General features: G+C 42.0%; 1 protein-coding gene across 4 annotated transcripts in view; it reads left to right on the forward strand.

Moving 5' to 3' along the window:
- The first annotated feature begins 980 nt into the window (after window positions 1-980).
- BCKDHB (branched chain keto acid dehydrogenase E1 subunit beta) overlaps window positions 981-14,734 on the forward strand; it is a 109,194-nt gene continuing 95,440 nt past the window's right edge. For 2 of the 4 annotated variants that reach the window (XM_030448470.1, XM_030448471.1), the window contains exons 1-3: window positions 981-1,159; window positions 3,232-3,309; window positions 5,012-5,080. In XM_030448470.1, coding sequence (XP_030304330.1) covers window positions 982-1,159; window positions 3,232-3,309; window positions 5,012-5,080 — 325 coding nt within the window. In that variant the 5' untranslated portion in view covers window position 981. The remainder of the gene's footprint in view (window positions 1,160-3,231; window positions 3,310-5,011; window positions 5,081-14,734) is intronic. The other 2 variants (XM_030448472.1, XM_030448473.1) reach the window with 2 other exon arrangements.

Genomic DNA, 14,734 nt, shown 5'->3' on the forward strand with positions numbered 1-14,734 from the left:
AAGGGGAAGGGAAAGGGAAAGGGAAGGGGAAGGGAAGGGGAAGGGGAAGGGGAAGAAGAAAGGGGGAAGGGGGAAGGGGGAAGGGGGAAGGGGAAGGGGGAAGGGGGAAGGGGGAAAGGGGGGAGGAGGGAGGGGGGAGGAGGAAGGGGGAGGAGGAAGGGGAGGGGGAAGGGGGAGGGGAAGGGGGAGGCGAAAGGAAATGGGAGGAGAATGGGGAGGGGAAAGGGACAAGAGGAAAGGGAAGGGGACGGGGAGCGGGGAGAGGAAAGGGAAAAGGGAAAGGGAATGGGAAGGGGAAAGGGGCAAGGGTAAGGGAAGGGGGTGGGGAATGGGAAGGGGAATGGGGAGGAAAAAGGAGAGGGGAATGGGGAGGGGGAAGGGGAAGGAGAAGGAGAAGGGGAAAGGGAAGGGGAAAGGGAAGGGGAAAGGGAAGGGGAAAGGGAAATGGGGAGGAAAAAGGAGAGGGGAATGGGGAGGGGGAAGGGAAGGGGGAAGGGAAGGGGGAAGGGAAGGGGGAAGGGGAAAGGGAAGGGGCAGGGGCAGGGGAAAGGGAAGGGGCAGGGGCAGGGGAAGGGGAAGGGGTAGGGGTAGGGGCAGGGGCAGGGTAGGTGCCACCGCCCCTCACAGGAGGCGGCCCCGCCCCCCCACGCGCCGGGCAGCCCCGCCCGCTCCCGCCCCGCCCTCAGGGAAGGCTCCGCGCCCCTTCACGCCTCCGCGCACCGCCCGCGCGTGCCGAGGACGCTGCCTCGGCCCCCACGCGCCGCGCACCCCCCCCGCGTGCCTCCCGCGCACGCGCAGGAAGCCCTTTCTCCCCTCTCTCCCTTCCCCGTCCCCTCCCACCCCTCCACCCACCGCAGAGCTGCTTCTGATTGGTCCATCCTCCTCCCCCCGCCGGCCAATCAGAAAGCCAGCCCGGAACCCCGCCTCTTTAGAACGCGCGGCGGTGGCGGCGGCGGCCCCTGGGGAGCGGCGGTGATGGCGATGGCGATGGCGGCAGGGCTGGGGCTGCGCGGGGTCCGCGCCTCCGGGGCGGCGGTGTCAGTGGCGGTACGCACCCGTGGCGACGGGCTCTGGAGCCGCCTGACCACGGCACCGACCGTGACGCGCCGGTTTGCGGCCCACTTCGCTTTCCAGCCGGACCCGGCACCCAGCGCGTACGGTGAGAGCCGGACCGGGGTCCACCCTCTCTCCCGTCGGGTCCGCCCCGCCGCCTCCGCCTTCTTGGGGTAAGCCCCCGCCCGGCGGGGGTGGGGCGGAGGGGCAGAGAGAGAGAGAGAGAGAAGGGTGGGCGCTCCCCGCCTCCCCTCCCTCCCTTCTTCCCTTTCTCTTCTTCTCCCTTCCTTCCTCTCCCCCCCCTCGGGCTACCGTGTCCCGCCGACTACCGGCTGCGGGATGAGGGTTTCCCTGCGGGGCATCGACCCCCAGTGCTGGGGGCGGTACCCGAGCGTCGTCGGCCCTCGCCCTGGGAGCGTGTCCCCCCGCGGTGTCTGCGGTGTTTTCAGCCGAAGGTGTTCAGCGAGTGCCCGGAGCGGTGACGTCCCCGTGGGCCACGGGCGGCGGTTCCGGTGCTGTGGGCCTGAGCGGTGCCGCTCGGGGCGGGCTGGTCCGGTGTCTGGGCAACCGGGGCAGACCTTTCCGTGGGCCTGCCTCTCATCTGCTCCTTCCTGCAGGGCCTGCCTTCTTTTGCTCATCTCCTGTACCCGTGGTAAAGCTTCTGTCAGTAACTTCGGGACTGGCATCCATCCCTGTTATGGTTTTTAAATTGTGTTCTGAAGCCGTGAGTGTGGTAATAAACTTATGATTAATAAACGCTGCTGTCCAGTGAAAGGTTGGAGGTTAATTGTCACGATCACACAGGGTAAACGCATATTTGTTGGAAATTAGCAGCTCGGGATGAAACTTCTTGGTCTGACTTTATTTCTCAGATGCATCCTTGCAAGTGGTGAGTCCTGAGTTCTCCTGAAGAAGCCTGCCCGCTGCAGAGGAGCTCTTTCTCTAACATGGTCCAGTGTCTTTAGTTGAGTTGTTAAAGTGTTGCAGCTTGATCATTAAGTATGAAATAAACTGGTAGCCTTTAGGAGGTATAAGCATGCAAGGTGTTGCAGAGTAAAACCTGTGTGCTGTAGGTCTGATGGTGGAGAAGCCCTTGTGCTGCAGGGCAGTTTGTGTTGCCATTCATTAATATAAAACTAGTTCCCTATAATTTAAAATGCACTTTGTCATTTTGTGAAAACGGTGAAAGCAAAATCAAATCATGCCAATACTAATCCTGATAATAAGATAATGCTTCTCTAATTCTACTGTTAAAATTTGGAGGGCACAATTAGTTTCTTCTTTCCCACAAAGGCTGATACAGAACTCTTATTAAAAAGAGCAGCAGGTCAGAACAAACCATGTTAGTTTCTGACGATTGTTTACATAATAGGCATTTATTTGCTTAAAGTACTGCAAGGATTGTTTATTGGGGAGAAGATAACCTCATGTGGAAGACTGGGGAAAGAGAAAGAACTGCTATTCCTCAGGTTTCCCTCCACTGAATTTGTGTATGTTGATTTTTTTGTAGGTTTCATGTACTTTGGACAGTTCTTATAACTATTTTTTACAGTTCTCCTTTATAAAGGGCCATGTCAAGTGTGACAAATGAAGCCACTGAGTTTAGCAATGTGTAGGATTGCAACTGCAAAAGATTGACACAGCAGTCTGGTGCAGTTTCTTTACCCATTTAGTTAAAGTTTCAAGTGTAAATTTAGTATGAGTTTCAACTTTTCGTCCTTTGTAGTGTGGATTTGATGCTGTTTGTAAACAGGAAAGGCTGGAGCTTTAAAAAAATAGTGAAAGAATGATGAAGTAAAGTTCATGGGATCTAACAGAAAGGATTCCAATTCTCAATAATGTTTTGATGTGGTTTCTTCCTTTGAAAAACTGTTGTGTTGTTGTTCCTAGTGTTTGACTATGCATTGCAAAGGTGTGTTTGCTCAGTTAAGAGCAGTTTTTGCAAAAGGGTTGAATGCAGAAGAGTAGAAATACAGTCCTTGGGATTGCAAAGTACATGATGCTCAATCCCGTCTATCCCATAATCTTAAATTTACTCTGCAATTGAGTTTTAGGTACTCCTAGCAGGGATCCAGTTTCACTGTTAACTAATTTTTTAGTCATATTTTGCATCAGTGTTTTCTAATGTATTTTGTATTTTGAGTGAATTCAAATGGCTAAGTAATCCCTTTCACACAGGGCAAACTCAGAAGATGAATCTTTTCCAGTCTATAACAAGTGCCTTGGACAATGCTTTAGCCAAAGATCCAACTGCAGGTATGCTATGCTTGTCAGTGTGTTTTTCTTTGTATGAATTGCATTTTTTTTGCCTGTTTGTGTAAAATGTTACATGTGTTTCTCATGATCTTTACATTTTTCTAAGATGTTCTACACTTTGAGACAAACAAAACATAAAAATGTGTGTATTAATGGATTATGTGACCTAGAATGCAATTACTTTTGATGATAAAACCTATATTGCCTAGATCATCCATGCTATAAAGATGGTAGTGTTGAATACTAAGAGTTGTCCTAGTTATTACATAGCCATTTTTTCTCTAGAGGAGTTCTCTAAAGTCATACTTCAGGGATCTGGCAAGCATGTTGGGAGGTTTGGAATCATAGAATCATAGAATTGGCTGGGTTGGAAGGGACCTCAGAGATCGAGTCCAACCCTTTTACCACTGTTGCGGTTGCTAGACCATGGCACTGAGTGCCACATCCAGTCTTTTCTTAAATATCTCCAGGGATGGAGAATCCACTACTTCCCTGGGCAGCCCATTCCAATGCCTGATCACTCTCTCCGTAAAGAAATTCTTTCTAATATCTAACCTAAATTTCCCCTGGCACAACTTAAGACCATGCCCTCTTGTCTTGTTGAAAGTCATCTGGCAAAAGAGCCCACCCCCCCCCTGGCTACACCCTCCTTTCAGGGAGTTGTAGAGAGTGATGAGGTCTCCCCTGAGCCTCCTCTTCTCCAGGCTGAACAGCCCCAGCTCTCTCAGCCTCTCCTCATAGGGTCTGTGCTCGAGTCCCTTCACCAGCCTGGTTGCCCTCCTTTGGACCTGCTCCAGGACCTCGATATCCTTCCTGAACTGGGGGGCCCAGAACTGGACACAGTACTTGAGGTGTGGCCTCACCAGAGCTGAGTGCAGGGGCAGAATCACTTCCTTGGACCTGCTGGCCACACTGTTCCTGATACAGGCCAGGATGCCATTGGCCTTGTTGGCCACCTGGGCACACTGCTGGCTCATGTTCAGCTTCCTGTCAATCCAGACTCCCAGGTCCCTTTCTGCCTGGCTGCTCTCAGCCACTCTGTGCCCAGCCTGGAGCTCCCCATGCGGTTGTTGTGGCCAAAGTGCAGGACCCGGCACTTGGCCTTGTTGAACCTCATCCCATTGGAATCAGCCCAACTCTCCAGTCTGTCCAGGTCCCTCTGCAGAGCCCTCCTGCCTTCCAGTTGATCGACACTTCCCCCCAGCTTAGTGTCGTCTGCGAAATGTTGTATTGGATTAGTATTTTGAAGAAAACTTCAGTTTGACATTTTTCAAAACTCTACAGTAACTGCAATCTGTGGATGAAGAATGCAAGTGGTTTCTAGTGAAAGCAGGGCACACAACTTCAGTGACTCTTTAGTGATTGAATGGAATTGTTTCTTGGAGTTGCTTTTATTTATTTGGATGTTGTGATAGTATAGAATATCTCAGAAAAATAAGTAGGAGATTTAATGAACCATAGCTGAATCAGTTTCACTAATTCAGTTTTGAGACACAGTTGTGTTGCTGTCCTGATTCCTCATGAACCTTGGATCTCCATTTGTTATAATTGGGCTGTGCATGAGAAACACTTAGGTCTAGACACACCTTGAAGTAAAACGAAATGTTAGGTACTACCAATGCTTGTGTCATACAGAAAACTTTGAAAAATGTTCTGTAGAAATAAGATGCACTGGAGTAACATCAACCTCCTTTACTTTCAGTAATATTTGGTGAAGATGTGGCCTTTGGTGGTGTCTTCAGGTGTACAGTTGGCTTGCGAGACAAATATGGTAAGTTAGCTTCTAGTTCTAACATTTGCATGCTACCATCTCTGTTCTTTTGTTACCCCTGCATGGTTTGTTGAAGAAGGGAAGAACACTTGGGAGAGAAGCCTTGTAAATGGACTTCTGTTTTCCTTTGTCCTTGGAAACAGAAAAAGCTTTGAATGTGTTACAATTTATGTAAGCTTTATGTAAACTTTTTCAAAGTTTTCAAAACTTCCTGACTTGCTGAAACTTGCTTTCTGGAGTCTTTAATTTCTTCCTTTAACTGATTTTCTAAATATGCTTTAATTAAAAAAAAACAACTGCAATTGGATCAGATATTAATCATTGTACTCCAATTTGGGTTAAATTACAAACTAAAATATCTTAGCAGTAATACGTGGTGATGCTTTTTGGTCCTATCTATCAAGAACAGCAAAGGAGTGACACTAAAATGGATTTAAACTCTTTGCTAAATATAGTATTTTCTAGCATGACCTGGAAAGATAATAGGGAAATGGATGTGTTATAGCTTGTGCTTTCTCTAAAATGTGAGTGGTTTACTTGTTTGGAAGACTCATGTGAAGGCATTCACAGGAATAGTACAACTGTTTGTTTCAAAGGCTCTTAGAAATAGCCTTTATCACTAGGTAGAAAAAACAGGTTTGCAAAAGTATATGGGTTAGGGTTACAGCTAAGGAGAGGTCAGTGAAAGAAGAAAACCATTGACTTGGAGAAACTTTTAAATTTTTTGCTGAAAACTTACTATTTAAGTAACTTTTAGATAAGAAATTTTAAAACTTACAGAAGCTTACAAAAAAAATCTTGTGTGATCCGTGATTTGAATTAATCTGTACATTGTGTTTGGAAGAAACTTTGACTTTTTCTGGGATGCAGTCTGCTAGAGCTGAGTGTCAGAGGCTTCTAAAAAAGATGGGCTGAAGGAGAAGACTTTATTTCAGAACACATGATGTTGCACAAGTGTGTGTGTCATATTCACAGTTCTTGATGGATAGAATTTAATCACCTAGATTGTAATACCTGGTTGACAAATCTAGAGGACATTTTAAAGTCCTTTACTGTTCTTCCAATTAAGTTCCCTCTTTAGTTATCCATTTCATATGGATTAATTAAGTGCATGTTTTGCTGAGAGAAGTATTATTATTGCAGTTCAAAAAGAATTCATGTTGCATGTATTGCATGCTAGGTAGTACATAGCAGGTCTTGGAAACTGGTTGTGAATTCAGTAACCTGATAGCTTTTAACTTGGCAGTTGCTGTCTCTCCCACTGGGCTGTTAAACAGAAGAGGTTAAGAAAGAAAAAAATGTTGTTACAGCAGCTTACTTTCTTCAAGTCACAAAGATGACTGGGACCACTTGCAGCCAGTGATTAAATATATTTAATTTTTCTCATCTTGAGGAGATAGTTTATTGCAATCTTGGGAGATCCCCAAGATCCACTTTTTTGGAGTGAACCAAAAACGAGAAGAAGGAGACCACACTTTTAGAAAATGTTAGAAACATAACCATATCTCATATTCTCTGCTTCAGGTATCTTGTGATGTTTTGTCACTGTCTGGTTTATACGTTAGTGTTGTCGTAGTTCGGATGGGACTTATATTAGCAATGTGCTTAAGTGCTGCACGTTGAGGTTGAGTTTGAGTTCTGTAACTCCCATGTGATGTGTTAACTGTTTACTAGACTTCATGTGAAAATTATACCTCTGAGACAGCAGTTTGTTGCTAGAAAACATGGGCAACAGAAGCCTTCATTTGGGAAATAAGCAATAGGAGCAGATAGCTCCAGATAGCTTGTTTTTTTCTAGTGAACAGCCTCAAAGACAAAAGGAATAAACCTTATATTGTTAGGGTGTTGCTTTGAGAGTTTGGTTTCTTTGCAAGAAAGTCATATAATATTGCAACAAAGGAAAAACAATATTTACTTTTTCTAGTAGCATATTGTTGATACAGAAGTGCCAGGCTCTGCCAGTGCCAGTTGAAAGGCTCTGCCCTTTCCCTTGAGTGCAGGGATACTGTTGAGATGGGTAATGTATATGGAGTGCAAAAAACTATTTACACTAAGTTAGGAAGCAGCACATCAGCAACCTAGCTAGGATAAAATTTATTTTATGGGTATAGCAACAAAGATTTGTTTTTAATGAGACTTTTGAGGAAGATACGACATGACTTTGGGAATATTTGAAAAGAACTCCTTTAAAGCCTGAGAGGTGACATAAGAAATTGTGGAAGTGCATATATGGACACTGAACAAGGGCTAATGAAAGGTAAAAAAAGAAAAAACAAGTAGTGTTCTTATTTCATGTGACTGTAAAAGAAAAGGTGTGAGGGGGGCACATCAGGTGCTGGTGAGATCAAATTAATGAGGTAGTGTTGCAAAGATTTAATTTGCTAGAGGGAAATTGTGTTAGCTGGAAGAGAAGGAGAAATTTGAAAAGCTCTTTGCTTTCCTACTTAAGAAAAAAAGTTTCTTACAGATTCATTACAGAAAGATCTTTTCCAAGAGCCACTTTTCTTGCAGATTCTGAGTTTTAGGTCTAGGTGAGATGTGAACTGAAGATGTTGGTAGTGACAGAGAGGCAGGGGGGGCTGAAAAGGTCTAATAAGGAAAAATAATTTAGAGTTCTTTGTCCTGCTGCTGAGGTTCCCATAAGTAAATTAAGGCAAGAGTTCAAAGACAAGTTTGGAGATAAAAAGAAGTCTGAATGTAAAAGGTGAATTTAGGAATAATTCGCATAATGCCAGTTAAGTTTTGACACAGGTGACTTTTTGGCTTCTTTTATTCCCTCATGGTAAAATCCTGTAGAGAACAAGGAGTGGCTGAAAAAGGGATGGCCAATATGACCTAGAAGACATATTGGAAAGTAGTTACAATGCTGAGTAGAGTCAGGAAAGACTGAAAGTGCAAAAATTGAAGCAATACAGAATTTTTAAAGGTATGTGTTGTCTTAGAAATTAAGGAAATTCTGGATGCAGTGCTTGTTTTCTGCAAAGGCTAGAGTCCATGTAAAATAGGGGGGAATTCCAAAGAGAGTCAATTAACTAGCAATCTAGTGGCTTTTACCTGTACAAAGAAGATTACATACTCATATTGATTCTTCTTTCCCTATTTTCCTCCTGTGTTTACCATCAAGATAGTAATAGGAGAAACAAGTGATACAAAATGAGGTGGTTTCTATATTTTCCTGTAAAATATGAAGGAAAAATGTGTTCTCCTCCTCTCTTAGAAAAGGTAGATTGTGTTTTTGTGTTGTTTCCCCCTGTCCCAATAATCAAAATCACTAGGTGGCAGTCGATGTCTAGAAGTGGCTATTTTGATACAAGTTGCTGGTTCCTTTTAAGCAATTTTACAAATTGCTAAAAATCCCACAGAAGTGAGATTGGCTTGACAGGTCTTTTGTAATAGCTGTGCTTTGGGGACATTGAGGTGTTGGGGTTTTTTTGTTCTTGTTTATATGCTCCCTTTGAGATTTGGGTAGGTGGTAGCAAACCTACATAGATTTTTGAAATGAAAGAAATTAAAACATTTTAAAAATTGGAATCTTAGATTGTTATTACCAGTCATCTTAAAAGGTAGCATACATCTTTAGTAATTCATCTCCCTGTGCTAACAAGTGTATGTGTCCAGGGTTCCCAATACCATGGGTGTTTTTAGGTGTTATTGGTAAATGTCTTTCACACAGAGACACCTCTTTGTATGTCTGTGTTTGGTTTGTATGTTTCAGTCTAGTTACCTTTCACTTGTAACCTGGGAAGTTACTATACTTGCCAAAATGTTGGTATTAGAGAGAGGGAACTTATAAGATTAGCATTTAATACCAGCATTTAGTTTTTCTTATTCCTAAAACTTCATAGAAGTTTGGATAGGCAGGGAGTTAACAGTTCCCCTCCAGCACAGAAGTAGTGTTTGAGCCTTATGTCTTCTAATTAGTTAAGCAGATCACAGGTTATTTTAGGGACTGTTCTAGGTGTTTGTGATCTCCAGTGAGAGCTCATCACAGCGTTTCATATTCCTGTTAATGTATCTGAAAAACAAGTAACAAAAAATACAGTTCTCTGATAGTAATCTTGGATTATCATCTTAACAGAGATTGAGATAGTTGTAAGAAATATTGTCAGCTGGTTAAAATGGGACAAATACCTTTCTTCTGACAAGAAGCTTGCAGAGTGTCACAGCAGTTTCAGGACCTAGGTTAGGTTCAATGAGTGGAGACCTCTCTGCAACTACCTGAAAGGAAGTTGTAGGGAGGTGGATGTTGGCTTCCCCTCTCAAGTAAATAATGACAGGACCAGAGGACATGGTCTGAGGTTGCACCAGGGGAGGTTTAGATTAGCTCTGAGGAAGATATTCTTTACTGAGAGAGTAATTAAGCATTTGAACAGACTGCCCGGGGAAGTGGTCGAGTCACCATCCCTGGAGGTATTTAAATACCATGTAGATGAGGCACTTCAGGACATGATCTAGTGGGCATGGTAATATAGATTATTAAAAAAGACTTCTCCAGTTCCTTTATCAGCTTTGTTGCCCTTCTCTGGACTCACTCCAGTACCTTAATGTCCTTCTTGTAGTGAGTGAGGGGCCCAAAACTGAACACATTACCTGAGGTGTGGCATCACCAGTGCCCAGTCCAGGGGGACAATCACTGTTCTAGTCAAGCTGGCCACAGTATTTTTGATAGAGTCCAGGGTGCTGTTGACCCTTTTGGCCACATGCCACAGTGTCAATCAACACCTCCAGGTCCTTTTTCACAACTTTTCAGCCACTCTTCCCCAAGCCTGTGACATTGCATGGGGTTGTTGTGACCCACTTGGCCTTGTTGACTCTCATAGATTTGGCCTTGGCCCACTGATCCAGCCTGTCCAGATTCTTCTGTGGCCTTGCTGTCCTCAAGCAGATCAACACTTGTGCACAACTTGGTGTTGTCTGCCAACTTCCTGGGGTGCACTCAGTTATCACACAGCAGCCTTAATTTCTCTGTCATGGTATGTCTTTCTATCTGTAACCAATGGAGCCTGGGTGAATGCTGAAGTTATTTCTGAATATTTGGATGCCTGATTGCATTACTTTATAAGTTCTTGAGCTATTCTAAACTATTTCTGGACTATACGAGTAGTGTGAGCGAGGCTTTTTTACTTTTCAGTAGGGAATTCTTGAATAATGCAATTTTGAGTTTATGGCAGCTTCTTTGGAATGTGGGTAGAATGTGGGTAAATGTTTGAATGGGAATTTTTATTTCAAAGATTCAGTTCCTGGGGGATGTCACTGTGCTGTCTCCCACCAGGAATGAGTGCTTGCCCGGAGGTAGAAGCGATGTCATCAGTTCTGTCCCTCAGGATTTCTGAACTTATTCCCAAATATTTGACTGAAATATCAAAGCTGGTTTCTGTGGAGGCACATCAGAAATGTTTTATTCTGCAGTTTTTATTTCGAAACGTTTTGCAATCCATTTGTCTTTTGCTCATGTGATTCATTTGTCACTGTTTGGGATATTCTGTCTGATAGCAGAGTTGACAATAGGAATGTGGGTTTCTTTCTTTCTGGACTGATGTCCCATCACCAGCTGGCTGGTCTTTTACTCATGGATTTTATTTTTGTAATTTATAGTTTATTTTAGCTGTTCTGTTTGGTCTCTTTTATTGTTGTCCTCTTCAGGGGTTAGAGAGATGTACTGCTCACAGCAGCTTCTGATACTCTCATACAGTATCAGTTAGGAAAAACACTTCATAAGGTTTCTGTGTAACATTGCTAATATGTTCTGGAGTGATGTTTGCTGCCTTCATTAGCAGTGTGGTGTTGATTGTCAGTCTGTGGCCTGTGTCCTTTCTGTTGCATTGCTGCTGTGCAGTCACTAATTACTTCTTTTCTGGATGGACACTTGATAAAATGAAACTTGGTAAGAACCAAGTGGGTATCAGCCCTATGTGTAGGATAAAACAAAATCGATCTCAGATAATTTCATTTCAATTAATTCTGAATTACTTGCCTGGCTACAGACATTCATACATGCATATAGTACTTAATTAGGAATAAGTAGGTACAATTTTTTTCCTTACTCATTTTTTGATAGCTAACAGATTTCCTCATGTGGAGTAAAAAGGGTACAATAAATACACAAATCTAACTTGAAATTTGATTATTTTATTGCTCTATTCTGTTAAAGCATATAGGCATGTTTTATGTTATTCTCTGCTTGAATATTTTGATGTAGCTAGACATACAGATAAAGTTATTAGTGTTTTATTTTTTATGTTCAAATTAATTTTCAAAATGTTCAATTTAATGTTCAAATTAATTATTTTTTTGTTCAATTTAAAAATTAAAATGTGTAAAATAGATGTGGATCAGATTTTAAGGTAGTTAGTGTCTGTTCAATTGGTCAGGATATTTTCTTGCCATTTGGAAAATTACAGAAGAAAAGGAAAGTCGAGAAATAATGCTTTTACTGACTCCCATGAGGGTGGGGGGGAATTGAATCAAAGATTTCCCTTGTGGAAAATTTCAGGCACATCAAAAAGCAAGTGACTGAGCTGCACATGAAACCACAGTTATAGCAAGAAAACAACATCCTTATGTCAGGATGACCTAGCCACATTAGCAATCAGCTGGATGCTTTAAAAATTATTTTATTTATTGCTTCCATATTTGTTTTCCTCTGCTTTCTGCCTGCCTTAAGGAATTAGATCTCTGAAGCACAGGGTATGTTTTGGGACAGATTAGCTGGCAAAGGCTGTTCTTAACCTTCAGTAATGGAGATTCTTTGGCTTCCTTACAGACATGGTCTCAGTGCAGGATTATTTTTGTTTTGAAGCTTTTTCTTATTGATGAGTTTTCTCTGGACCCTGGTTGCTGTGACTGAAGGATACAGGCCATCCAAAACTGGCTAAATAACTCTGGATCTTTCTGAGTGAAATCTGCTTACAGTTTTCTGTTGATTCATTTCATGATAATGCTAGCTTGTTTTGCAGCAAAAATGTTTATTTTCAGTGCCTGATCCACTGTAATCCCTGGTTGTTACTCTGTAGACCTTATGTCTAAGGTGTAAACACCTACGTGAATATTCAGGAACACTTAATTCTCAGTAATTGAGTAATTTGTTTATAGTCCTGTAAAATAATTCAGGAGTTTTGTTTATTTGCCCAGGAGATGGCTGTACCTCGCTATGCCTAAGGGCCACTAGCCTCTCAAAATTGTGGTGGTTGATCTTTGAAGAACAGTGGTTGAACACCGTGATTTTTATGAGTTTGAGCTGTAGAAAACTCCTGAAGGCAAGTTCTGTGTTTAAGTGAAATGCCTATGGGAAAAACATGGCTGAGAAGATAAGGCTGTCCCCACATAGTTGTGGTACTTGATGAAGTTTCTTGGCTAGGGATTGGATATGCTTAAAAAAATTGCTTAGTGTCCTGATGGCTTTTAGTTGCATGAAATAATGGGACAGCCTTTTAAAACTGAGCTAATAGAGGTAGACGGTATCTTTTTTTTTTTTTTTTTTTTAATATAATAGTTTGTCTCCAAAATCCATAAAACACTTGAAAATGTTTATATTGTAAAGCTTTTTGTTAGTGATTTCAGGAAATTGTTTATTTCAGAGACTTCACAGTGTGTTTCTGGCAAGAGAGCACCAGCCTGTCAATGGAGGTTCTCTGTTGCTGTGGTGCCAAGCATTACAGTACAAGGGCAAGAAGTATAAGAACACAATTTGGATGGGCTGGTTGGAGCCCATAGTGCAGTGAGTTAAGGTAGTGTGTTCAGCCTTACTAATAGTTGTGTACTACTTAAACAGATAAGGAGATGCTTCCAGGTTTTTCTGTGAGTTTTCTTTATCAGTAATCATGATGCCTTTTGCATGCTTTAAGAACACAGCAATATGTTTGTTACAGGGAGGAAAAAGCCTCAGCTGAAAGGTGCCAAAGAAATAAGAGGTAGAAGTTTATATAATAAACAGATACAAAATGTGCTTCAGAAGCAGACTACAGGCTGGTTGGGGAAGCACTGGGGTTCCTTTCTAACATATTGCACAGGGCAGGATGAAGTAGTTCAGAATTTTTGACATGGTGGTCTTAAGCTGAGGGTGAAACAGTTTATTCAGAGTTAAAAATGACTAGTTTTGTATAGGTTGAGTAAAACCTAAGTAGTCCAGATTTTTGTTATCCTTGTTTTTTTGTGGCTGGATTTAAGCAGATAACTCTGCAGCTTGCTTGTCTGGTTCTTCCAGAGCAGCTTGGCAAGGTCTGGATTTTGTTCTGATTTACATGAATGTCTTTGAACAGTAACATCTGGAGAACATGTTCCAGATTCATTACACAATAGTACATTTTGTTCATTTTCATCTTAAATAGCCAATAATTTTATTAAGATGAACAGAAAAAAAGTTATTTGAGAACTTGATACAGTGTACTATGTTCTTTTACACTGTATCTATGGGATGTTGATCTGTGTCACAGCTAAATAGATTTTATTTTAGTTTTGCTTTTATTTTTGTGATGGTTCTGTTTGTATGTCTGTGAAAACTATTTTATTTGTTTGAGACTTGTATATTTTAAACCTGTTTGAGAGAAAGATAAGAGATACACTTTTGAATGTAGTATTTAATATGGAACTTAAGAAGGCTGCTCAAACACATTTTAATGATATTTCATGTTATGTTGCTGGGCAAAATGTATGTGCTGCTGAACGTCATAATTTCTGAAGTGAAAGATTCCATTTTTTACTTGCAGTGAAACATCTAAAAGTAATATTTTAGTAATATTATTAATATTAATGTAGTAATGTAGTGTCAAGGAGGACGAAACTTCATGTAGCGAAGCACAAGATTGAGTTGATGAGCTTAACTAGTTTTTGCAGTCTGTATTAGTACCATGTCTGCAAGCAAAGTTCTTGCACCTTGTTTTAGATGTCATTGTGCCTTTATAGTTCCTTAGGTGGAATTTAGTGATTCTCAGTTTCCTTGGTTAGTTGTGTGGTCACATTTGCACACTTGTTTCATTTGCACTCTTCAAATGGGGCTCATATGCCCACTGTTTTTTCTGCCTCTCAGGTTGGTGGCAAGAGTTTGGAAATTATCACCGGTTTAAGACGGTGTTGCAGAGTTTAGTACAGGGAGTAAAACACTTGGAGTTTCCTTGGAAGTCATGTGCTAGAAACCTGGGGTCAATCAGATCAAGGCAACCACCCCAGTCCAGTCAATTACCTAAATAGCTATGCAACACTTTGAGGAGTAGGTTAATAGTAATATAACTTGATTTGGATCCATCTTGCAGTGACCAAGCTGACATAATATGCTAGTCATTTATTAGACAAACTCCTTTTTAATTTGTCCAAACTTGGTGAAGTTTTCATACTTGTATGAACGTGACAAGTATAGATCAATTTATTGATTTTTCTCCTGCACATGCTTTGCATTATCAAGGAACAGCCGTGGCTGCAAGTGAGATTCCTGAGGTGTTTGTCACTGCTGCAGGTTATGGTCACTCAGTACCTTATTACTGAATACTACTTTATCAGCATTAAATCCGTGCTCTTGTGTTGAAAATAGGTGTTATACAATTTAGGGTAGATCCAGCATGCTTTCAAATTTGCATGAAAGTATTTCTACAGTACTGATACTGAGAAGTGTGGGAGACAGTGCTTTGACAGTTTTGCTCATTGCTTGGTTTGTCATCCAGA

The sequence above is a fragment of the Calypte anna genome, chromosome 3, assembly GCF_003957555.1.
Source record: "Calypte anna isolate BGI_N300 chromosome 3, bCalAnn1_v1.p, whole genome shotgun sequence".
NCBI lineage: Eukaryota > Metazoa > Chordata > Aves > Apodiformes > Trochilidae > Calypte > Calypte anna.